The 24,612-nt window shown below is 42.1% G+C and overlaps 1 protein-coding gene across 3 annotated transcripts in view; it reads right to left on the reverse strand.

Annotated features, from left to right (window-relative positions):
* The window catches only part of HNRNPD (heterogeneous nuclear ribonucleoprotein D), a 27,084-nt gene extending 3,102 nt beyond the window's left edge, over positions 1–23,982 (reverse strand). For 2 of the 3 annotated variants that reach the window (XR_005599062.1, XM_039540272.1), the window contains exons 1-7: positions 23,584–23,982; positions 20,970–21,026; positions 9,258–9,426; positions 7,180–7,341; positions 6,012–6,143; positions 4,726–4,825; positions 4,487–4,633 (exon numbers count right to left, since the gene is read on the reverse strand). Coding sequence is in view for 2 of the 3 variants with exons in the window: in XM_039540272.1 (XP_039396206.1) it covers positions 4,487–4,633; positions 4,726–4,825; positions 6,012–6,143; positions 7,180–7,341; positions 9,258–9,426; positions 20,970–21,026; positions 23,584–23,786 (970 nt within the window). In the remaining variant the exon portion in view is untranslated. The remainder of the gene's footprint in view (positions 1–4,486; positions 4,634–4,725; positions 4,826–6,011; positions 6,144–7,179; positions 7,342–9,257; positions 9,427–20,969; positions 21,027–23,583) is intronic. The other variant, XM_039540273.1, reaches the window with a different exon arrangement.
* Between the last annotated feature and the right edge of the window lie 630 nt (positions 23,983–24,612).

The following is a 24,612-nucleotide window of genomic DNA, read 5'->3' on the forward strand; positions in this document are numbered from 1 at the left end:
GCTGTGGGGGAGAGGGGACAGTAGGAGAGGGGCCGGGGGCTAGCCTCCCAGGCCAAGAGCTTGAGGGCCGGCCAGGATGATCCTGTGAGCAAGATGTGGGCTGTAGTTTGCCCACCCCTGCCCTAGGTCCTTTTCTGCAGAACTGCTGCCTAGCCACTCAGTCCCTAGTCTGAAGCAGTGCATAGGATTCTTCCATCCTAAATGCAGGACTCTGCACTTGATCACTACCTGTTGAGCCCGACAATGTAGCCAGCTCTATCCACCTTATAGTGCAATTTAGATAATGCTTTCCCAGCCAGAAGGCCGAGAAGCTTACTACAAACATTTTCAGTAGGGAGCAACACACCAATGAAGCAGTCAAGCTTCTATTTAAATTGCTTCCCTTGGCCAGGATCAGAAGTTTTTTTTTTTGCTCTGAACTTCAGGCACAGCTTCTTCTCCCATTTCCTATCACAGCCAGAAATGGGAAAGTAGCTCACTCCCACAGACCTAAGATTTGATACAAGCCAAAGGCAGGTCATCCACATAGTCACTCATCTAGCAGTTGTGTGCGCTAAACATTAAGCAGGACAATGCTAGAATGCAACCTTCGTGGAATAAAGGGATCAATGAACACCCACCCAAAATCATTCTTTAAGATCTTTGATAGGACAGAGAAGTTACTTACCAGTAACTGCTATTCAAGAATCACCACTATGCATTCACACTTGTGGGATATGGCACCTATGACACTGAGTTGTGGAACTGCCTTGAAAAGCAGTGTCTACTGAGGGGATAACACGAGATCTCAGGTCAGTGACAGCTGTCACCCTAACTCTAGAGAAGTGCACCACTTCAGTTTCTTCTCTTAAAGGACACAGTTCTGAAGTTACACAGAACTCTGAGGCAGAGGGAAAGGCAGCAGGTAGCGTGAATGCACAGAGAACTCTCAAAGAACAGTTACTAGAAAGTTTCCTCTCTCTCTCTCTCTCCTTGTAGGACCTGTGCACATTCCCCACTTGTGGGATTAGAAAGAAGTACTGTACCAGGAGAACAGTGGTCAAGGAGTTCTAAGCTAAATGTTCTGTAGCACTGCTATCCCAAACTGGGCATCACAGCATAATGCTAACTCTAAGGGTATTCCTATACTACCCGCCGGATCGGCAGGTAGTGTTTGATGTATCGGAGAGCGATTTATCGCGTCTCATCTGGACGCGATAAATCAATCCGCTAATCAACGCCCATACTCCACCTCGGCAGGAGGAGTAAGTGCAGTCGACAGGGACCCTGCGGCAGTCGGCTTGCCGCCGTGAGGACGGCCAGATAAGTCCAACTAAGGTACTTCAACTTCAGCTACGCAAATAGCGTAGCTGAAGTTGCGTATCTTAGTTCGAACCCCCCTGCTAGTGTAGCCCAGGCCTTAGGAGCAGAACCTAGTGGAAGCGTCCACCAAACTCCACTTTGCAAATCTCCACTAGGGGAGCACGTCTAAGGGCTAGCACTGATATTACAGTGGCTATCATGGCATGGGTTTTTAAATCAGGAAACATTAACTTCCTAGCTAAGATGCAGCAATGTTTTCTACAGCTCCTAATCCAGTGTGAAAGTCTGGCTGGTGATGGTCCCTGGCATCTCCCCCGACATCTTAGAAAAAAATCAAATAGGTTAAGAGCTTAGAGTTTTCCAGGTAAAAGCAGATCACCCTTTCTGCATCTAGGCCACGCCTCCCCTGGACGGAAATGATGTCTCAACAAGACTGCCAGGAGGGATATGCATTGAGAGAGATGGAAATCAGAGACCCAAGGCATGAAGCTGGGATGGGGCCTAGCTGACCACAGTACAAGGTGGCGCAGCCACCAAAACACTAAGCAGACATATTTGCTATCAAGAAAGTAGTTTAGATGGATAGATGCTTGAGAGAGGCTTGAGGGGGCTCTCAAACTGGGGGTCGGGAACCTCAGGGGGTCATGAGGTTATTACATGGGGGTCACAAGCTGTCAGACTCCACCCCAAACCCCGCATTGCCTCCAGCATTTATAATGGTGTCAAATATATAATGAAGTGTTTTTAATTTATACTGGGGGGTGGGGACGGGGGTGTCAGAGGCTTGCTATGTGAAAGGGATCACCAGTACAAAAGTTTGAGAACCACTGGGCTTGAGCAAAAGGCCCACAAGGAAGGCCTATTAGCTTCATTAGGAAAAGATTTAAGTTCCATGAGGGCAGAGACTCCCTAATGGGGGGAGGGAAGAAGGGATGAATGCATTCACCATGCCCTTAAGGAACCTGGAGACTGTAGGGTTTGTCCTTAAATACAGAAGAGGCAGATGACAAAAGCCCACAGGTAAGGTTAAGAAAGGCAACTTTGACAGAGGGTTAGATGATGGGGAGGAAAAGTGGGGAGAAGACACAGAAAATTACAATAGAATCACAGGAACAACAAGAGGGAAATCAGTGGGAGAATCTGCTCATTGTATAGATATCTATACACAAATGCAAGTACAGGTATTAGTACATAAGCTAAATTACTCAACAGGCATCAGAGGCTTGGGGGATAAATCTCATGACTGGAATACTGCTATTGAGGGCTATAGATTGTTCAAGAAGAACAAACAGGGGAAAAGGGAGGAGGTATTGCATTACACATCAGAACATATACACTTGTTGTGAGGTGCAGGAGGTTAGAGGCAGACCAATGGAAGTCTCTGGGTAAAAATAAAGGGGGTGGGAAAAGGAAATAGGGATCAAATTAGGAAGGGGAGGTGGATTAGGCATTTCAAGAACAGAAATATCCAAAACACACCTGCTAGTAATGGGAGACTAGCTACTCAGACATTTATTGAAAAATACCGCAAACCACAAAATTTCCAGTAAGTTTTTGCAATCTATTGGGGAAAACTTTTTTGTTTCAGAAAGTAGAGGCAGTAACCGGGGAAACAGCCATTTTAGACTTGGATTGTGACCTACAAGGAGGAATTGGTTGCAAATCTGAAGGTGGAAGGCAACTTGGGTGAAAGTGATGATGAAATGACAGATTTCACAATTCTAAGAAATGGAAGAAGTGAGCACAGCAGAATAAGGACAATGGATGTCAAAAAAGCAGGCTAAAAAAAACTCTGAACTTCACTTTTCTGATGGTTAGAAACCTTTGTCTAATTACAAGCCTAAACTTATTGATGGCCAGTTTATACCCACTTGTTCTTTTGCGGGAAAGCAAGCATTAAGCTGGCTAGTAATGTCAACAAGTGGACCCCATTCCACTAAGATGGCAGCAGTTATGGGGACTTAAACTGCAAGGAGTCCAAGTTAACTGATGCTGGAACATCTAGCTCCAGAGAAGTGTGCAGAAGAGGTGAAAGTGGCGCTCAACAATCTTCAAGCGACTCATGGGTCACAGTACAAAAAAAGATAAACTATCTTGGCAATAGTGCCAAGCATGGAACACGTACTGAGGCTGACACCTCCTGAGTTAGTGACAAGGCTATTGAGGTCTTGGTAGAAGGCACTGATCTTGTCTTCAGTGCCACTTTGGATGTATTCAATGCCAAATGAGGGATCTGCTCCCAGTAGAGCAGAGGAAATTATAACCTTGAATCTATGGTAGAACGTGTCATTAAGGCTGGAGTGACACAGTGCATCTTGAGTCCAACATCTTGGCTCCAATGTCAGAGGATCTCAGCACAGAGGCTGGTCTTGGTAGCCTTCATGGGCCCATCAAGATATCAGGCTGTAGGGCAGTGAGAAGCCAGATGAGCTTGGAACCTCACGTCTCCCACATCTGGTGCATGAAATGAATGTGCAACAGACCATACTCTGGCTTTACCAAATGGGTTTCACCCAGGCACAGGAGGCACCAAAAGTGGGTAAAAATCTTAAAGCCCCTTCAGGGATTAGGGCCCAACACAGTCACAACAAAGGCTAAGGAAAGGGTCATCTACACTGAACTAACCTATACCACACTAAAAGCTAGTAAAGAAAGATTGAGGGTAGGTTAAGTGAAGATTTAGTGTGAGGACACAAAAGCAAGTTCCATTTGCTCTCTGTGGTGACAGATAATCAAAGGCAATTCGGAGGTTGCACTCCCTATAAAATACAACGAGCTCTCTTGTGAATCTTCCAGTGCGCACAGCTTTTCAAGGCGTTTTACAGTTCAACACCAGCAGTGGCATATAACAGAAGAGGGAATGTACAGAAGCCGTCAAAATGAAGGACAGTCACTGAAAAAACCTGCATATCCCATGTGCATACCAGCAACACACATGGTCAACTGCTGTCATGAGTACTAAATGTCAGAAACTCAAGATCAAGCCAAAAAACAGGTTTCTATGAGATCAGGGGAGTGAGCACAAGTATGGATATATTTTTGATTCCGGCTTCCAAGAGATTAAACACTAAACATGATTTAAAATACCTGTGTAGGGCACTTTAAGTCATCTGATATCCCTTCTCACTGTACAAATTTAAAACAGAAGTCAGATAACACTTTATATACAAAGCTCAGTACTTACTGCTATAGTCACCATATCCATAGTAGTTGTTGTAACCAGTGTAGTCATATCCTCCATAGCCACCGTACCCTGGGCTGTTGTAGCCATAGTTGCCATATCCCTGATTCCAGTAGTTGCTATATCCCTGGTTCCAGTTTTGACTGGGGCCTGAAGCACAGTAGTACATTGCCAAAAAATCAGAATACTGAAAGAATATAGATAACTTTTTACTAATTTTAGAAAGGTAAGTACAAACTTACCACCACCTCTTCCACGGGCTCTCCCAACAAATCCTCCTCTACTTCCCCATTGCTGTTGCTGCTGATACTGTTCCTTTGACATGGCTACTTTTATTTCACACTAGAAGACCAAAAGTTAAAATCAAACCTAATTGGGAAAAAAGCAGTCTTTAAAGTAATTTATAGCCAACTGATTGTAAGTCAGTACTTTAGTTAAGAGATGAACGTAGAATACAAAAATAGTCACACTGGAGACTTATGAAAAACAAAACTTCAACCTAAACAGTTACCTACTCTAGTTCATAGTGTGTGAAAATTCAGTGTTTCATCACTTCTGGCATAGACACCAATTCTTAAAGGAATTGTTTAGATTAAATTTTATTTCCATCCTTCAGTTTTTCCTCTGGTTTACAGATTGTATAGCCTTAGAAAGTTTGGACCAGATTTGAATTATGAAAGCATCAGTAGTTTTACTCAGTTACATTTTGAAAGCTCAACTCAGCTGTCAGTATATAAACAAACAATCATGCAAAACTTAAGCTTTAATTTTTACATTATTTTTGCTATTGGCCATACTTACACAAGTGATGCAATTTCTGAACTATATAGTCCAGGATCTGCTAGTAAGCATGTTTCTATTTTGCTTTAGTACCAGTTTAAGACAATTTTCACTGGCTTATACTCCACTTAAGTATTTTACTAACAAGAAAGCATTTCCAAGTGGTTGAACAGTTAAACCAGGATGCAAGTATGATACTGAGTCAAAGAAACAATCCATTCCAAAATTATAGATAAAGTATATGTGGTAGAAGAGGGCAGAGAAGGCTGTGGAAGGGAGAGATTCCAAGGTTCTTAAAGGAGGCTCTGGTGGGCCCTGAAGGAGATGAGGGGTAAGTCTCACCAGGAGAAGAGAAGGGAGAGGAGAGGAGAGGTTGGTGCACTGAGCCCTACCAGTGGGAATTCAGGGTTTTGGGGATAAGTGAGTGTGCTGAATGAAAAGGATAATAAAGTGTCTAAGACCACAAACTTGCTGGAAGCAAGACTGGCATAGGGCCCAGAGCCTCTGTTCCAGAGGAGGACATGAACAATGGTTCCCAACATGCATCAAAAAAAAAAATCTAGACACACTTGGTGCTTATATAATACAAACACTGATGAGCTAAATACTTTGTATAGCTAGACCATACATGTCCAGGATACTATCACAAATAAAATGGAGGCAGCTCTTAATGTATTCCACACACAGGAAATTATTTGCTCTGTTACAACAAGCAATTTAAAATTCCTCTAGTAAGACTTTAACATACTTTACTAAGACCGACGTTGTGGTATTTTTTTTCCATTATTTTCTTCACTGGTTCCTCATCCTTGAAAGTAATAAAGCAGAATCCACGCCTTTTGTTGGTTTTGTTGTCCATGGGAAGCTCTATAGATTCCACCTGGTGAAAACAAGTTAGCATATTTCAATGTCATTCTTACCAAACAACCCTCCATACTTTGTTTAAAATCAGATAATCACAAAGTTACATCTGCATAGCTCATATTAGTTAACTGAACTTATTTAACCGATATATCCAGGTACCAAGTTTCCATGCACAGGCATTTTGCTCTCACCATACACGGAAAGTGAAAGTAATATATACCTATATATTTCAAGTTCACATTCAAAGTTAAGTTACACGTTTAAAGAGTCTTCAATAATTACATCAGCATGATTTGTTTCACAGTATTTTTCAGTCAAGTATTTCTAATTTCCAGGAGATGTAGTTCCAGTTTCATGGCACCTATATTACCAATCCTGGCACTAAAACCATGTTACAAGAACAATTTTAGATCTTGAGTTTAAGAACTTGACTGCAAATATACCCAATGTAAGTAAGGAAGTGTCCAACATATCTCCTTACCCAAGTTACAAAGTAGGTTCCAATTTAACACAGACCAGTTAAAGTCCACACTACATTACAAAGTGGAACTACATTTGTAATCAGGGTAGAGCACAACTAGTTGGTGACCAGGTTTCTTGACTGTTGTGTTGACGTGGGCTGAAAGGTTCATGTTAGCAGAATTCGCCAGGTCAGTGGGGAATAGGCAGCCATTTAAGCCAGCTTTATAGAATTTATGGAGGTTCACAAGCACAAAAGATACTTTTGCCTACATTTACCATGAAGATAAAGTTAGAAAATAAAGCAGAAGTATTTTACTCCCCTTTCAAAAAAAAGGTCTTAGCCCACTGGGTGAACAACATTTTCAAGGCAAATCTGAACTGCTTTAGAAACCAAGATTAGATTCCCACTTAGTCTAAAAAGTTTCAAACACTCTGTAGTTAGGTCTAGAGTATACACTGGCCAGGCAAGTGATGTTAAGCCTCAACATTTTAAAAAAATGTTTTAAAGCAGTACCACTGTCAAAATTAGAATGTTTCAACGTCAGAAGCTACTCAACATGAAAATGGATTAAATAGCTTTTGTCACATACCTCACCAAAACCTCCAAAATACTCCCTTATTTTCTCCTCAGGCGTATCTGGAGATAGTCCACCAACAAAAATCTTTTTAACAGGTTCTTTTGTTTTCATGGCTTTAGCTCTTTTTGGATCAATCACTTTTCCATTCAGTTTATGTTCTTTTTGGTCCATGACCTACAAAATTTGAAGTTAACATTTTGACTTTTCAAACTAACTAAATACTTTACTGCAGTTTTTGGTGAAGTGTAATGCTAAAGACACAGCATTAACTAAAGATGGGCATAAACTGAGCACTTTTACAAGTGCATAACCAAGTAACAGGTCTGCAATATTGGCCAATATACAATGACTATGTGTTTCCTCCCCAAACTCTTAATCTAAGCACTTATCACTTTGGAGCCGAGTGCCATAAAAGCAAGTTAAGGACACAGTATTCAAAGAAGGCACCCTAAAAGGAAGTTTGAAAAAGATCAAACCACTTTCTTCTACCTTTACAGTTTGCGAACTGCCATCTGGATCTGTTTAGACCATGTAAGTGCCAATATTCTTGCTGAGCACACGGTTCCACATTACTGGATATCCAAGGCCCTTTGTTTTTTATATTGTTAAAAATTTCCCAGAACTCGATCAGTTTTATTACAAAAAATAAAAATGGGTGAAAATTGGTGCAAAAAGTTGACTTCCATTTTCTGGGTAAATTTGAGGGTAAACATTGTGGGACCAGGCAGGCAACAAATAGAGAAAAGTAAGAGTACTGAAAGAGTGCAAACACAGTATAAAACTGTGGTTTATTTGAGGAACAGTGCATTAATAGTACATACGCATGTGCGTATATTTTTCACAACATTACATTACATTGCTTTAACAGAGCCTCGCATTTAGACTTAGACTAATTTATTATCATCTGCGGTGTTGTTGTAGCCACGTTAGTCCCAAGATATTAAGAGAGAAGTGTCAATAGACAGAGAAGCTCAAAAACTTGTCTTTCAGCAACAGAAGTTGGCCAAATAAAAGATGTTACCTCACTCACCTTGTCTTTTTAATTTATTAACAACAAACACATCTACCTAACAATGTATTGGAGTTTCTTAACAGTTGTATCTTCAGGTACTTGAATGATCCAATATTCAGGCGAAAATTAGTACACCTCTACCCTGATATAACATGAATTCGGATACAACACGGTAAAGCAGCGCTGGGGGGGCGGGCGCGGGCTGTGCGCTCCGGCAGATCAAAGCAAGTTCCACATAACGCAGTAAGATTTTTTGGCTCCCAAGGACAGTGTTATATCAAGGTAGAGGTGTATAAACCAAATAGCTTTTGTTAAATCCAGGAATTTTTTGATAAAAACCAGAAATGAAGGGCCCTATGGATAGCTAAGGTTTTTTCGACAGCATTTAATACTGTAATGTCTGAGGTCTTGTCTACACTACAAAATGTCAACCTAACTTACGTTGGCATACAGCAACTGCTGTTTTTTAAATCGCTTGTGCGTGCGCGCACCTGGCTCCTTGTGTCAGCAGTGTGTCCCCTCACCAGGAGTGTTGTAACAATTCTATTGTCAGCGTAGGGCATTGTGGGATGGCTCCTGAAAGCCAGTAACAGTTGAGGTAAGCAATGCAGTGTCTACACTGACACTGCATCAACTTAATTACAATGACTATGACTCTACACTGCTCGGGGAGGTGGTGTTACTAAATCGGCGTTGAGAGGCACTTAGGTCAGTGGGCACCAAATGTAAGTGAAGACACTTCCATAGCTAGGTTGATGTAAAGCAGATTACATCTACCTACCACTGTAGTGTGCACAAGGACTAAGGCCTGACATGCTGAGAGCGATTTCCTTGCCATGAAGGACATGAGACCATGCTTCAAGAAATGCTGTTCACTGCCAATGAGTTGGACAGGTCAGCTAGATGGTTGAAGTAAAATCATTTAAAAAAAGCAGCCTCTGGAAAAATATTGCTTCTCAAAGCTGTATCTTTTTTAATAGATCATGTAGACAAGATGCACACACGAGCCTTATTACTGAGTTTCTTTACTGTTCATTTAAAGGTTAAATGAATTAATTAGATTAGAGAATAACACTACCTTATCTACACTCTCAGACTCTTTAAAAAGTACAAAGCCAAAACCCCTTGATCGCCCTGTGATAGGATCTAACTTCAGAGTGCAGTCTACGACTTCACCAAATTTGGAAAAGTAGTCCTTCAGATCTTTCTTTGTAGTGTCCCAGCTAAGGCCTCCAATGAACATTTTCCTGTAAAGATAAGATTATTAATTTGTTAATATCTGTTCTAAAATTTGACATACAGGATTCCCCCCCCCCAAGAGCTCATTTTTCAAATTAGGGAACTTTGGTAGGATACTATCAGCAATACCCCTTTATACATCTGATCATCCTTCTACATTTCAGAAAGTGGTCCTGGACAAATTTGCTAAAAGTGCAAATATACCCTGAAAAATCTATGTAAAAGTAACATTTTGAGTTCCATATTTGCGTCTGTCATTTATTTAGTTTACAAATAAGACTTATTAAGCTGCCAGCCCTACAAAACTCAATGTGGGGGCTGAGAAGACAAGGAGGATTCTTCCTACTTCAGATCACCACCACTAAAGATCCTTCGAACCACATTCTGTTCTCAATTGCACTCACTCAGCCTCACAGGGGATCAAATGTTGATTAAGTTGTCATTATTCCATAGTTACTTTTCAAAATAAATGCACAAAGTAAGTGCAGATTACCCACTGAGCCGTATATGCCAGTCTGGGCTGGACAGGCACAACTATGTCTGGTTTGCCACTACTTAAGTTCCTAGACAAACACTCTACCAGGTTGGGGACAAATTACTCTACTCACACAGAAGGGAAGTAAGTAGTATTGGGACAGGACTGCAAAGTTACGTGCTCAGACCAAGACCAATACTAAATTTATAAAATTATATACTGATGAGGCCATGTATTTTTTCCAAAATGAGTGCCCAAACAAGTTGTAAATCCATTGTTTTCCCAATCACACTGGTCATGCAACGTAACGTGGGTAGGCTCATCTAAATTTGATTTTCATTTTAATTGTAAACATGGTGGTACACTAGATAGTTTGGAATCAAGTCACTCTCCCAATGCAAAGAGTTGGGAAATAAGGGGTGAAAAGGCCAAACATCTTACCTCTTCAAAAAGGGAACATTTTATTATGTGTGTCAACTTAAATTAACCAAGTGAAATTGTGAATGGAATCTTTCCTAAAGCTATTAGACAAATGTTATTTGTACCCATTCAAGTGAAGAATCATTTTAAAATAATTTTGCTTTATTTTGGCTCCAAAAATCACAAGAGAAAACAAGATCCAGCCAGATCTGCTAAGACATTTCCTACAAGACCCAGTTCTCTTCATTGCCTCAACTAAAATGTACTTCCACAAGTTGGTATTCATTCTAGAAATCCCTAGAACAGGGGCGGGCAAACTACGGCCCGCGGGCCAGATCCAGCCCAACAGGGCTTTGGATTGCCGGCCCTGTGTCACTGCTGGAAGTGGCTGGCATCACATCCCTGCGGCCCTTGGGGAAGGAGGGGCAGAGGGCTCAGTGCGCTGCCCTTGCCTCCAAGCACTCCCCCACAGCTCCCACTGGCCAGGAACAGGGAACTGCAGCAAATGGGAGCTTCAAGGGAGGTACCTGCAGGGGAGGGTAGCGCACAGAGCCCTCTGAACCCCTCCAGTACTCCACACCCCAACCCCCTCCCCACAGCCCCCGCTGCACTCTGCACCGTCTCCTGAGCCCCAACCCGCTGCTCTGATCCCCTTCCTGCACACTGTACCTCCTCCCGCACACTGCACTCCCTCCCACACCCCAACCCCCTGCCCCAGCCTTACACTCATGGCCTTGCATGCAATTTCCCCACCCAGATGTGGCCCTCGGGCCAAAAAGTTTGCCCACCCCTGCCCTAGAATGTTCCTCTGCACACAAGATAAATCCAAACTCCTCTATGTTACACACGTGGAGAAAGTCACTTTAAAAAATATATACCAGCACATATATAGCATGAGTTATGTCACATCACTATATGCCAGACGACCTTTTAAAATCAAAGCTGCTCATACAGATCAGACCATCAAGGCTATTCCCTTCCAGGTCTTGCCAAGTTAGTCATGGCCTTAGGAATGCATAGACTTTTGACAGATTTATCTAATCCTTATGCAATTGCAGTGGACACAGAGTGGCTTCAGCCTACAGATGTTACATGCGTAACACCAGCGACTACAACATATTCCCCCTCCTCCAACAACCAAATAACACATTCTGAATTAATCCCCAGCAGACCCACTCCTCTCCATCCATTCACATATTATTCCAATAGCCTTTGCTCTCTACCGCAGAGTACTAGAAGTCCTTCCCAGGATTAGCGCTTTCAAGACAAATATGAAGCGAATAGTTGGGCAACTGAGTGTTGCACCACCACATTAGTGGTGACAGACACTAAGAAGTGCTCTACGCTTCAGAGATGCTTTAAAACACCGATATTCAGACTTCAGTGGCTCAGGAGTCAATTAGCAACCAACATTACCTAAAACAGTCCCAGTAGTGTAAACTCTCTATTTTCCATTTTTATATATATTATTCTCACTGCAAAATTATTTTATCAACTATAACTGGTTAATAACATAGTAAAAGCATCCTTATTGGTTAATAATCAAATCACCCAGTGTTTTAATATCATGTGCTGCAAAGAGCCTCAGAAGACACATTAAAGAGCCACTTGCAGCTCACAAGCCTCAGTCTGAGTAGCACTGATTTAGGAGGGTACATTTACAGGATAATTTCTTCAAGTTTTCAAGGTTTTTATAACAAAAAGAAAAGGCTTAGGGTTATATATCTATGGCATGTTGGGGAATAAGACTTCCCAACAAACTATTTGGGTAACTTTTTGCTGCGTGAAGCAAGGAAAGAAAAAGAAGACACGTTTACAGGACTCAAATGAGCAAATTATAGCAATGCAAACTTACCAAAACCTTCCCTCATATCATTATGCCCATGAAAAAGGTTAAATAACTGGAAAACTTACAGTACAAATCAAACATTCTATGTCTACTTCCATAAAATAAGCATAGCAATACTGTTTAGATTAAGATAGGCCATTAGCGTGGCCAGCATTTTTGGCTCTTAAAAGATGTTGAAGTACTCTAACCTACTGTAATATCTTTAAACTAGGGTTGTCAAGCAGTTAAATTAATTGTGATTAATTTGTTTAACCGCGTGATTAATCATGATTAGTCACACGGTTAAACAATATACCACCATTTATTTTAAATATTTGTGGATGTTTACTACATTTTCAAATATATTAATTTCAATTACAACACAGAACACAAAGTGTACAGTGCTCACTTTATATTTATTTTTTATAAAAAATATTTGCCCTGTAAAAAACAAAAACATTGTATTTTTCAATTCACCTCATACAAGTACTGTAGTGTAATCTCGTTATCATGAAAGTTGAATTTATAAATGTAGAATGATGTACAAAAAACTGCATTCAAAAATAAAACAATGTAAAACTTTAGAGCCTACTAGTCCACTCAAGTCCTACTTCTTGGTCAGCCAATCACTCAGACAAACAAGACTGTTTACAATTTGCAGGAGATAATGCTGCCCACTTCTTGTTTACTATGTCATCTGAAAGTGAGAACACACATTCGCATGGAACTGTTGTAGCTGGTGTTGCAAGATATTTACGTGCCAGATGCGTTAAAGATTCATATGTCCCTTCATGCTTCAACCACAATTCCAGAGGACATGCTTTCATGCTGATGAGTTCTGCTTGATAATGATCCAAAGCAGTGCGGACTGATGCATGTTCATTTTCATCATCTGAGTCAGATGCCACCAGCAGGTTGATTCTATTTTTTTGGTGGTTTGGGTTCTGCAGTTTCCGCATCAGAGTGTTGCTTTTTTAAGACTTCTAAAAGCATGCTCCACACCTCGTCCCTCCCAGATTTTGGATGGCACTTCAGATTCTTAAACCTAGGGTCAAGTGCTGTGGCTATTTTTAGAAATCTCACATCGGTACCTTCTTTGCATTTTGTCAAATCCGCTGTGAAAGTGTTCTTAAAACGAATATGTGCTGGGTCATCATCTGAGACTGCTATAACATTAAATATATGCAAAATGCAGGTAAAACAGCAGAGAAATACAGTTCTCCTCCCCCAACAAGTACAGTCATGAATTTAATTGACTTTTTTTTTTTTTAAATGAGTATCAGCATGGAAGCATGTCCTCTGGAATGGTGGCCGAAACATGAAGAGGCATACAAATATTTAGCATATCTGGCATGTAAATACCTTGCAACGCCGGCTACAAAAGTGCCATGTGAACACCTGTTCTCACTTTCAGGTGATATTGGGGGGAGGGATAGCTCAGTGGTTTGAGCATTGGCCTGCTAAACCCAGAGTTCAAGTTCAATGAGGGAGAGACTTAGGATAGGGGGGGCAAAAAAAATTGGTAGTAGAAGGCAGGGGGCTGGATTTGATGACCTTTCGAGGTCCCTTCCAGTTCTTGGAGATTGGTATATCTCCAATTATTACCTATTACCTTATTGTAAATAAGAAGCAGGCAGCAGTATCTCCTGTCAATGTAAACAAACGTATCTGTCTTAGCAATTGGCAGAATAAGAAGTAGGACGGAGTGGATTTGTAGGCTCTAAAGTTTTACACTGTTTTGTTTGAGTGCAGTTATGTAACCAAAAAAAAATCTGCATTTGTAAGTTACACTTCCAGGATAAAGAGATTGCACTTCAGTACTTGTATGAGGTGAAATGAAAAATACTATTTCTTTGATCATTTTTATAGTACATATTTGTAATCAGAAATAGTAATATAAAGTGAGCACTGTGCACTTTGTATTATGTGTTCTAATTGAAATCAATATTGAAAAGGTAGAAAAACATCCAAAAATATTTAATAAATTTCAATTGGTATTCTATTGTTATAAGTGCGATTAAAAAAATTGCAATTAATCGCGTGAGTTAACTGCAATTAATTGACAGCTCTAGTTTAAACATTAAAAAGTTGTAAGAAAAGATTGTCTACTTGACAAAATGCACTGTACACCTCTACCCTGATACAATGTCACCCGATATAACACAAATTCGGATATAAAGCGGTAAAACACTGCTCGGGGGGGTCAGGGGGGGTGCGCACTCCGGCGGATGAAAGCAAGTTCGATATAACGCAGTAAGATTTTTCGGCTCCCGAGGACAGCGTTATATCGGGGTAGAGGTGTATGTCTATTGAAGACTGAAGTTAACATGGCATTTACTCTTTCATAAAAGAGTAGCAACTTGGGTTTTTAAATTTCCCACTTTCAAAGGAGTGTTTTACTTCTGGATTCCCTAGAATCTGAGCTTTTGTATTTCTCTCAGTGTTTAAATATTATGTTTGATGAGCAGTGAAAATACCCAGATCTTCCTTATTTTTGCCACTGTGAGGATTCCCTTTGGCTACATAGGATATCATATGAACACTACACATATCTCCCCCCATCCTGCTATTTCAAAATTAAAGTTAGCTGTTTGAATTTAAAAGATTTTAACTGTGTACACTCATTTAAAAGTGAATTTCACTTGAGATCCATCTTAAGGACTCAGAACAGTTTAAGTTGGTTATTAAAATGATTTTCAAAAGTGTTGGAATGGATAATTATGCTATGCATTACATGTTAATTTTGTAATAAAAAGTTATTGAATTATTGACATAGAAATACACAGTATGAAATGCTCTATTTAAAATAGATTAAATATGGGAAGCCTTGGGAAAAATCCACTAATGACATGAGCTTGATGCTGCTGGTACAACCCATCCCAGTCACTAATGTTATTTGGGTAGGCAAGAGCTCACATCAATCTACCCAGCAAAATCAACCAACTTCCAACTCAAGTGCTAACAGCCATCTATTATAGGATTTTATACTGCTGCGCATCACTGTAGTATCTAAAAATCTTCCACTTAAAATCAACAGCAACAATAAATTCCCTAGAGGACTTCTTGGGGGCTATGGCTCCTTTCCCTTGGTGTAAAAACTCTGTGTTAAAAAGAAAAACAAATTTTGTAAAGATGATTAATTTTCTTTTTTAAAATAGGCATTTAGTGGCAGGACCAGATGTCTGTCTGTGTTGTGTCATAACACACATGCCCTGCTCCATCGAGTCCCTTCTCTTCAAAAGTATGAGGAAGCAGAAAGACTTTACAATATGCCTCAAAAGCCAGACTAGCTCTATCAGCCAAACTGGGAGAGAAGTACCACCACAACCAGCTTGAGCACCTGAACTGATCTTAACTGTGGTGATTCACAGGTGGTATCTGGTAGGAATACAACTGGAACGGTTCACAGGATTTATCTAAAAAAAGTACATTATTCCCACCAGCCAAAGTCCAGGAAATTTTGTATTTGTAAAAATTCTCAGTTACACAACATTGGGTTTTAGAAGTGGCAACGTGCATGTTGAAGTTCCAGAGAATATAAACAGGGGGTTTTTTGGGGGGTATTTTTTTTAAACACACACATGCTGAGTACCCACACTACCAACTGAAGTCAATGGGAGCTAAAGGTCTTTAGCATCTCTGGGGGAAATGAGGCCTTTATAAACCCAGATGTTAAAGTTGAGTGGAATTAGACAGCACCACAGAGTTTAAAAGACCTTATGCTAGCTATGGAATGGACTTTTGTATATAACCACCCTGATGTACGGTGGGTATATATAGGTAGCCAGTAATGTATATAGTAGCCTGTGATGCAGTAATGTAAGAATGGAACAATTTCATAAGATTAATGAGGCAGAAAAGCCTTCACTGCCAATGAAAGACTGCAGGAATATATTTTATAGATACAATAAATAAAGTTAAGACTTTGTCATAGTTATTTTTAGTAAAATCCACAGACATGTCACGGACAATAAATAACAATTCACAAAAGCTGTGACCTGTCTGTAACTTTCGCTGTTGTGGCTTCCTGGTTTCTCCCACCACCATGGTGGCTGGGAGCTGTGGGGTTCCCCCTCTGGCCACGGTAGCTGGAAACTGCAGGGGCCCCCCCCCTCCACCCATGGAAGCTGGGAGCTGCAGGGTGACCATATTTCCCAAAGAGAAAACAGAACACCCCCAGCCACTCGCCCAACACATCCCGCCTTGCGCACGCACGAGGCTATTGCCTGTTGCTGGAACCCTGCCAGGACCCCGCTGGCTGCCAGCTCCAGAGTCCAATAACCTCTGAGGCTGAAGCAGAGAATGTCATGGAGGTTTCTGGAAATCACAGCTTCCCTGACTTCTATGACCACCATGACATAAACGTAGCCTTAACAATGAACAATGTTAACAATATGGCCTCTGGAAAAGTGGAATCTCTTCAGAAGGGCATTGCCTAGGCAAATTACTAGAGAAAAATGCAGTATCAAACCAACTCACTAATGCACACAACACAAATTCTCTGGATATGCTGAATAAAGCCAAACTGACAATGTCTGATCAATGAACAAGAAAGAATCAAATTCCCTAAAAAAAAACAAAAAAAAACCCTCTAAAATACCTTTAGGAAGAATGACAGTATCAATAGTTTCCTCAGTGCAGAGCATTTCCTATGTAATCAGTATGGCCCTACCAAATGCACAGTCCATTTTGGTCAATTTCACGGTCATAAGATTTTAAAAATAATAAATTTCATTATTTAGCTATTTAAATCTGAAATTTCAGTGTTGTAATTGGAGTGGTCTTGAGCCAAAAAGGAGTTGTGGGGTGGTCACGTTATTGTGGTGGAGAGCAGTGGCTGCTGGCCAGAAGCCCAGCTCTGAAGGCAGTACCACCAGCAGCACAGAAGTAAGGATGGCATGGTGTGGTCCTCAGTCAGCAGCTGCCACTATCAGGCAGTGCAGAAGTAAGGGTGGCATGGTATTGCTACCCTTAGTTCTGTGCTGCTGCTGCTGGCAGGGCACCGCCTTCAGAACTGGGCAGCTGGCCAACAGCCGCCGCTCTCCAGCCACCCAGCTCTGAAAGCAGCGCAGAAGTAAGGGTAGCAATACCACGCCCCCCCCCTAAAATAACCTTGCAACTCTGCTGCAACTCCCTTTTGGGTGAGGACCCCCCCAATCTGAGAAACGCTGGTCTTTCCCATGAAATCTGTATAGTATAGGGTAAAAGCACACAAAAGAGCAGATTTCACGGGCCATGACATGTTTTTCATGGTTGTGAATTTGGTAGGGCCCTAGTAATCAGCTTGTGGTTTGGTGTTACCAATCCTCTGTAGAAACTTGGATCATCACCTCTTCCTACATAGTCACTAATTCCCAGGTAATGCACCCTCACAGTAGTGGTTCAGTGGATAACATGAGGCATGCTCAGAGACCTTGACTACAAACCAAGACTATACTCTGAATTTAGACTTCAGGAGCTTACTTTCAATATGAATTGAAATGAGAAAGTTATAACAAAGATTTTGGGGGCCAGCCAATTCACATGGGTGAGAACCACTGCAGCCAGTCACTGTTGAATGTATCACAGAATCATAGAATATTAGAGTTGGAAGGGACCTCAGGAGGTCATATAGTCCAAACCCCCTGTCCAAAGCAGGACCAATCCCCAGACAGATTTTTACCCCAGTTCCCTAAATGGCCCCCTTGAGGTTTGAACTCACAACCCTGAGTTTAGCAGGCCAATGCTCAAACCACTGAGCACTCCCTCCCATAAAGTTTCAGATCACACAAACAGCATTTACAGGGCAGAGAGGAAGCCATGTCTTTCCAGCTCTCAGAAGAAAGGTTACAATGTCATGAAACCTTTACAGAGAAGAGATCCCAGAAACCATATTAGGATTGGAGACTCAAAGCTGTACAGAAGTGGAAAAAAAGGCAGAAAATATGGAGTAAATAACTGGAAAAAGAGCGAGGGGGGGAAGACGAGACAGAGCTGAGACGGTGACGGGTCTACCTTTAAAGGCTGAGTTTATGATTGTCAATCAAAGGCTGAGTTTATGACCGTCAATCAGTAGCCAAATAATTCAGAACATACTCAAACTCCAAAACTCTAGGGTAAGAAAAGCATAGTCACTGAGGCACTAAGTTTACAAACCAAGATGTCTAACATATACAGGCAAATAGGTAAGAAGATATAAGTTTTCATAATTACACATGACAAAGAGTAAGCAAGCCTTAATCAAAATATTTCAACATACATAGCACCCACTGAAATCTGATGTATACGCTATATTTTTGCCAGGGACTGTTCCTGACCTCTTCTTGGAAGGTGGGTTTTTCTTTTTTAAATATTAATCACTTCTGACTAGTGGAGACTTATAAATTTAAAGATGCTGGAAGGGAAATCAGTTTTTGGTCTCTACTCCCACCTCAACAGAAGGTGTGTCTGTGGCAGGTTTGGTCTCTGCTACTCTAACTTCACCAACCCCAGCTTTTCCCCTTGGATCATTCTCCCATTCGAATATATACACAATGCTTGCCTCTGCTTTTGCTCTGATCTTGCCCAAGCAGTAATGTGAAGAGGACATGCTACTTGAGAGATTCAGTGCTGTACACAAGGTTTTGAGTATCAGCAGAACTGATGACTCTTGTTAAAGGAACAGTCATCTTGAGGAAAAAAATCTCAGGAAATCTTTAAACCTACTAGTTATTTGGAATGCTTAATTTATATAAAAAAGTTAGAGAACACACATTTTTTGATTAAATAACTTGGTGCATCTGACAGTACTTGTTTATGGACAATTTCTCCTCTGTGTATCCCTGCTGGAAAAAAGGCAGCTGTGTAAATGGGGGAGCAGAAGAGCCCTTCTGAAGTTTTATTTTTATTTACTATTTAAAGGAAGTTCTATCAGGAAGTGAAATTTTGGGAATGTAGTGAATTTCAAAATTTGAAGTTTACAAGCTCCCTTTAATTGTGCCTACAGACTTGGTAAAACAATACTTCATCAGTTTACAACCAGATGACATTTGGAAGGTTACTGTCACAACTGCAAGAGCTTAAAACTGAGGCCAGATCTATACTACAAACTTTTGCAAGAATAGCTATGGTGGTGAGAGATTTGATTTGCGAGTGACACACATAACAATACTGGCAAAAACCCTTAATATACACACGGTTACACTGGCAAAACTGAACTTTTGGACCTATAACTAATTTTGCTCAGGGGAAGTAAGGGACTGGAATACATTTACCAACAAAGCCTTCCATATGTAGAACTGGCTTAGAGGAAAGCTTAAATTCTGCAGAAACTGTTGGTACTTGGGTCCTCCTCTGTTCTGGGAGACTAGATCAACAACATCCTGAGGCTGAGGGAATTAATGCAATGTTACAGTGCAAGCATTACCTAGTACATTCTGACACCATTCAGAAAAGTTACTCTTAAAGTCTAGGCTGAAAATCACGACCCTCCACAAAACCTCATCCACAACCTAGTCCCAACCCTCAACTGAGCGTGCATTAGACAGCAAGGACATGGCAGAAATAACAGTTGTGAACTTTTAAGTTATAAAATTCAAAACTAAGTCAAAGGAAAACAGCAAGATACTGTATGTAAATATTTACTTTGCCAATGCCAAACAAAGTGTTTGAAGTTTGGTTTTGGTTTGTTTTTTTTTAAAGGGGAAAAAATATTTTTTCTGATTTCTCTCCCTGCTCTCAGTCAAGCCATTGTGGAAGGAGGGAGGGAAATCAGGAGGCTTCCAAGCTTGTTTGCAGAAGGCGGGAGACAGATCTGCCATAGGGAAGTTATCCTCACCCAACAGGCCTGTCTTCTACTCTACCATTTGACTGGTATGTCACCCCCAGGAGGGGAGGGGCTATTCTTAAGAGTAAGGGTACTTAAGACAAAAGTATCTTGCTGCAGAGTTTGACTGTACTGGAGATCACAAACATATTTAGGACTAAGCTTCAATGAATCCTGTTCTATTGCTTGTGTACAGAAACAGAAAGAAGGGTAACAGAAGGGTGAGTACTCAGTGCCTAATCTAAAAAGATCAGCATATTTAACGTTTCTGGAAGGTATACTTAAACTGTTTACTTTAAAGGTACTTTGGATGCATTTAATTTCAATTACTAGTTAAAGGTAAACTTTAATGAGATACTTAGCATACCTTATATTATGCTAAATATTACTAATTCAACGCAAGCTTTAAAATGAAATTTTAGTTAAAAATTGGTAGATTTGCTCATCTCATTAGCAGTTGTCTTCTGAAGATTTAAGGGCTGACTTTACTAAGAATATTTTCACATAAGCAATCTAAGACAACCTTTGGTTACAGTAAATTCAGTAAGATCTTTGCCTCTTCCAAGAGGATGGCTCTTATAATCCAACACTTTCTACTATTTAAAACAAAAGATTTACTTTCAGTAAACCTCACTTCATTTTACTTGGAAATGAAAAATGTAAATGCATTAGGATGAAAATCAGAAGGACATTATATCCATTTAACAACACTCAGTCAATATTTAGATATTTCTCCATTAATATAAAGGAACACTAATACAGTGCATCTTGTTTGACTAACTGGTAGTTACATACTCATAGAACACAAGCCATTTAAGTAACACAATTTTTTATACATTATATACATTAGACCCTGCACATACAAAATTTTAGTTTCGCAGGTCATATATCCTATTATATATTTAAGCAATAACCACCGGGAATTTGTCCTGGGGATTAAAAGTTGCCAGTTAGTGGCACAAGCCAGACAGGTGCCCCCCAAAATGCTTTTCAATTTATTGCTATCAGAGCCCTTGAGCATTTAGAAATAAATGTAAAGTTTTACCATTCTTCCCGCTGTGGCGCTGCCGCTTCAGAAAGCCATGGGGAGGAGTTTGAATTGCTAGAGAACAACCAACCAATACAGTAACTGATCAAAATTCAATTTTCAGCATTTGTTAGGATTACAATTTTAACTTATTTATACTTTTTATAAGCTTTAGTGTAATCACTGTATCTAGCTATCAAGCACAGATGTTTAAATGTCTAAACAACTTGAAGATGAGCAAGAGCCCAGAGCAGCCATTAAAATGATACCAGCAAAGGGGCCAAAAACATTACAGGGAAAAACAAGCTAAAACAGCAGTTGCAGAGTACCCTATCAATAAGCTATAGATGGATGTTCACAGCTCAAGACTGCATCTCAGTAATAAATTATGCGCATGCCATAGTATCACACTTGGTAATACAACTAAAAATCTTGCACTTCTGTTATGGTTTAGTTTCTTAATGTTTATATCACCTTCCCAAAGACTAATTTTTTGTTCACCAACTAGAATCATTGGCTAAATTTTTCCAACATCAATGTCTATCTACAGTTAGGTACCTAAACAGAAGCAGCCTGATTTTCCAGAAGTACTGAGTAGATGCTCTCCAACAAGAGCAGCAACGGGCTCCCCGTTCTGAAATATAGGCCACTGATTTACAAGCCTAAATATGGATTAAAGATTTGTCTTGATTAGGAAGAGTTATGGTTACTTAATAAGTGTTACCTAACCACAACCAAATCTCAACCACTCAATCCACACAGACCCTAAATCTAGATTTAACTATAGGTTTGAACACTCTTAACTTAAGTGTTCTGAACAGTACAAATTTTGGAGTGGAATTCTATTCTGAAAAATAGCTAATGGCATTGTAAGGTTCCATATTACAAGCCCCGTAAAATCAATTAAAAACAAAATAAAAACTAAGTTCTTTTTGGCTTATGTACCATCACCAACAATAAAGATGGTGCAATTAGAATTTAGCAAATACTCCTGTTGAGACACAAGGAGAAATATAATCCATTTAACTTTTGCTGGGTTGCCTCTGTATGGCTTACAAGTGAAAAAAGCAGTGAATTCTTATTTCAGGCAGCAATGAAAAACAGATGTAACTGAAGGACAGACAACAGATTGGCTAAGTTAAGATGCCATTTCCGTTTCCTAAAAAATGAGAATAAAAGCCTAAAAACAAAAGCAAAAATACTCCAGGCAGAGTTTTTATCCTGAGAAGAGTCAGAATCCATGAAGTCCACTAAAGACTTTGCTGTTGCTATTAACTTTTCGTAGAAGGAACTACAATGATAAGCAGAGCATAAAACGCTAAAATAGGGATTCAACGTATACTTCACACTAGATACTATAATTACCTCCTTTAAAGCTAAAGGCAGCAATAAATGTGAAAATACCACATTTTGAGCTGGGTGAGATAGGGGAAGGGGGTTTCAGAAAAAGGAGACTGGGAGCTGTTGATGGCTCAAGTGTAGTTTACCTGGCAGAGTATAAGCTAACATGAAGGTGTGGGGAAGATAGGTTAGAGCAAGGGTTCTCAAAGTGGGGGTCAGGACCCCTCAGGGGGTCACAAGATTATTACATGGGGGGAGGGTCATGAGCTGTCAGCCTCCATCCTAAACCCTGCTTTGCCTCCAGCATTTATAATAGTGTTAAATACATTAAAAAAGTGTTTTCAATTTATAAGGGGGGGGGGTCCGCACACAGAGATTTGCTATGTGAAAGGGGTCACCAGTACAAAAGTTTGAGAACCACTGGGTTAGAGGAATACCAATAGTTCACAACACTAGCTGAGAGAGCACATTAAGTAGGAACTCCTGGATTCCATTCTGCCAGTACCTAACGGTGGGGACCCTGAGCAGTCACTTAAACACTGTCAACCTGAGATTAGTCAGTCTTATTACGGTATCATCCACAATTGCAACAAGACTCAGGTACAGCGGCACTGCATTATCTAACCCGGCTCACAGCGGAACTAGCCGGTAACTGATGCAGTCAATGCACAAAGTAAACTGGAAACCAGAAGTATGCCTGATAGCTTTTCAGTGATAGCAATCTTAGGCGTGATCTGCCAGAGTAAAAAGTCCTCAGACAGAAGTGTGTCTAAGTGCCTTTAGCGGCTGCGGGGCGGAAAAAGCCTGCTGGGCCTATGGGGTTAAGGCTTAGGGGCTCGATCCTGCAACTCGTGGAAGTGAAGTTATGGGGAGCACTCGCCTCAGGGCAACCCCTGAGTGAGCGGGAGCTGGGAGCCGTCTGACTGGTCAGTAGCGCAGTTATTGAACTTTCCTAGGGCGGCCCACAGCGTCCCAGCCCGCCTCCTCTCCCGCTTGCACACGCACTAAGCCGCTGCCTCCCTGCACCGCTCTGCGAGGGAACCTGCCGAGCAGGGGCGGTGACAATCGCGCGGCATCTCCCGACGCGGCCCGAGGCGCTTTACTGCCGCCGAGCTGCGGGCAGGCGGGGGCGGGGACAGGCAGCCCCGCCACTGGCACACAGGGCTCCCGCGCAAACTGCCCCCGGGCCGGGGCTGTCACTGCGGAGCTCAGCGGGAAACCCCACCGCGCGGCCGGGGGACGGGGGAACAGGCCGGGAGCCGCCTCCCCGCCCAGAGCGGCCGTTACTCACCCTTCGTCCTCCTCGTTCTTGCTCGCGTCTATCTTGGCGCCTTCCGACTCCGCGCCGCCGCCGCCACCACCTCCTCCTCCGCCGCCGCCGCCTCCCCCTTCCGCGCCGCCCGCCCCAGCCATCCCCTCCTGCTGCTCCGCCTGCTCCGCCGAGCCGCCTCCGGCTCCGGCCGCCGAGTCCCCCCCGAACTGCTGCTCCGACATGACGCTGCCGCGCCCGAGGAGCCGCGGCGAGTACGAGACCGGCGCGCGCGGCTGCCCGCTTCCGCCTGCCGGCTAAGACCGCAAGGGCTCGTACCCCGGGCGGCGGACCTAGCTGCTGTGCTTCCTTCTCCCGCTTTAATGGCGCCGCCGCGAACCCCAACGTAAAATGGCGGGCGGAAAGAACGCAGGAAGATCACGTGACCCCGGTCCCTTCTCCAGCCCGCCTTCCTCCCATTGTGTATCCACTGTGTCCGTCTCTGAACCACCAAGAGAGAGGAAGTGAGTGGGTAGAGCGGCTCAAGAGCCATAGAGACGACAGACAGAGAGTAGTCAACAGGCTACTGTACCGCGCCCCACGTAGTGCAGACGGGCGCTAAGCCGCCCTGGGGACGGGGTCCTGTGAGGCAGCGGCGGTAGCGAGCCCTGCGACCGGTGACAACGGGACTGCGGGGCAGCAGCTGCCCTGGCTGGGGCAGCTTGGGCGGCAGCGAGCAGAGGTGGCGGGGGAAGCTTAGTTACGCCCCTGCCCTGAGCTACCTGGTCGGGCCGCGCCCAGTGCAGAGCCGCCCCATATAAACGCTGGGCGGGGTCCAGCAGACCCCCACCGGGCCTGGGCAGCCCTCGGCTGCCCAGATAACAGGCGTGAGAAATCAGGACAGGGCTAGGGTAATAGGAACCTATAAAAGAAAAAAACCCAAATATTAGGACCATCCCTATAAAATCGGGACATCTGGTCACCCTACCTGGGCCCCCACACATTGTATGCTGATTGGCATAGCCCTGGTGTCCCTTATACACACACACAAGTAATGACCCCTTAGCCCAG

This window comes from Mauremys reevesii, linkage group 5 (assembly GCF_016161935.1).
Source record: "Mauremys reevesii isolate NIE-2019 linkage group 5, ASM1616193v1, whole genome shotgun sequence".
In the NCBI taxonomy this organism is placed as follows: domain Eukaryota; kingdom Metazoa; phylum Chordata; order Testudines; family Geoemydidae; genus Mauremys; species Mauremys reevesii.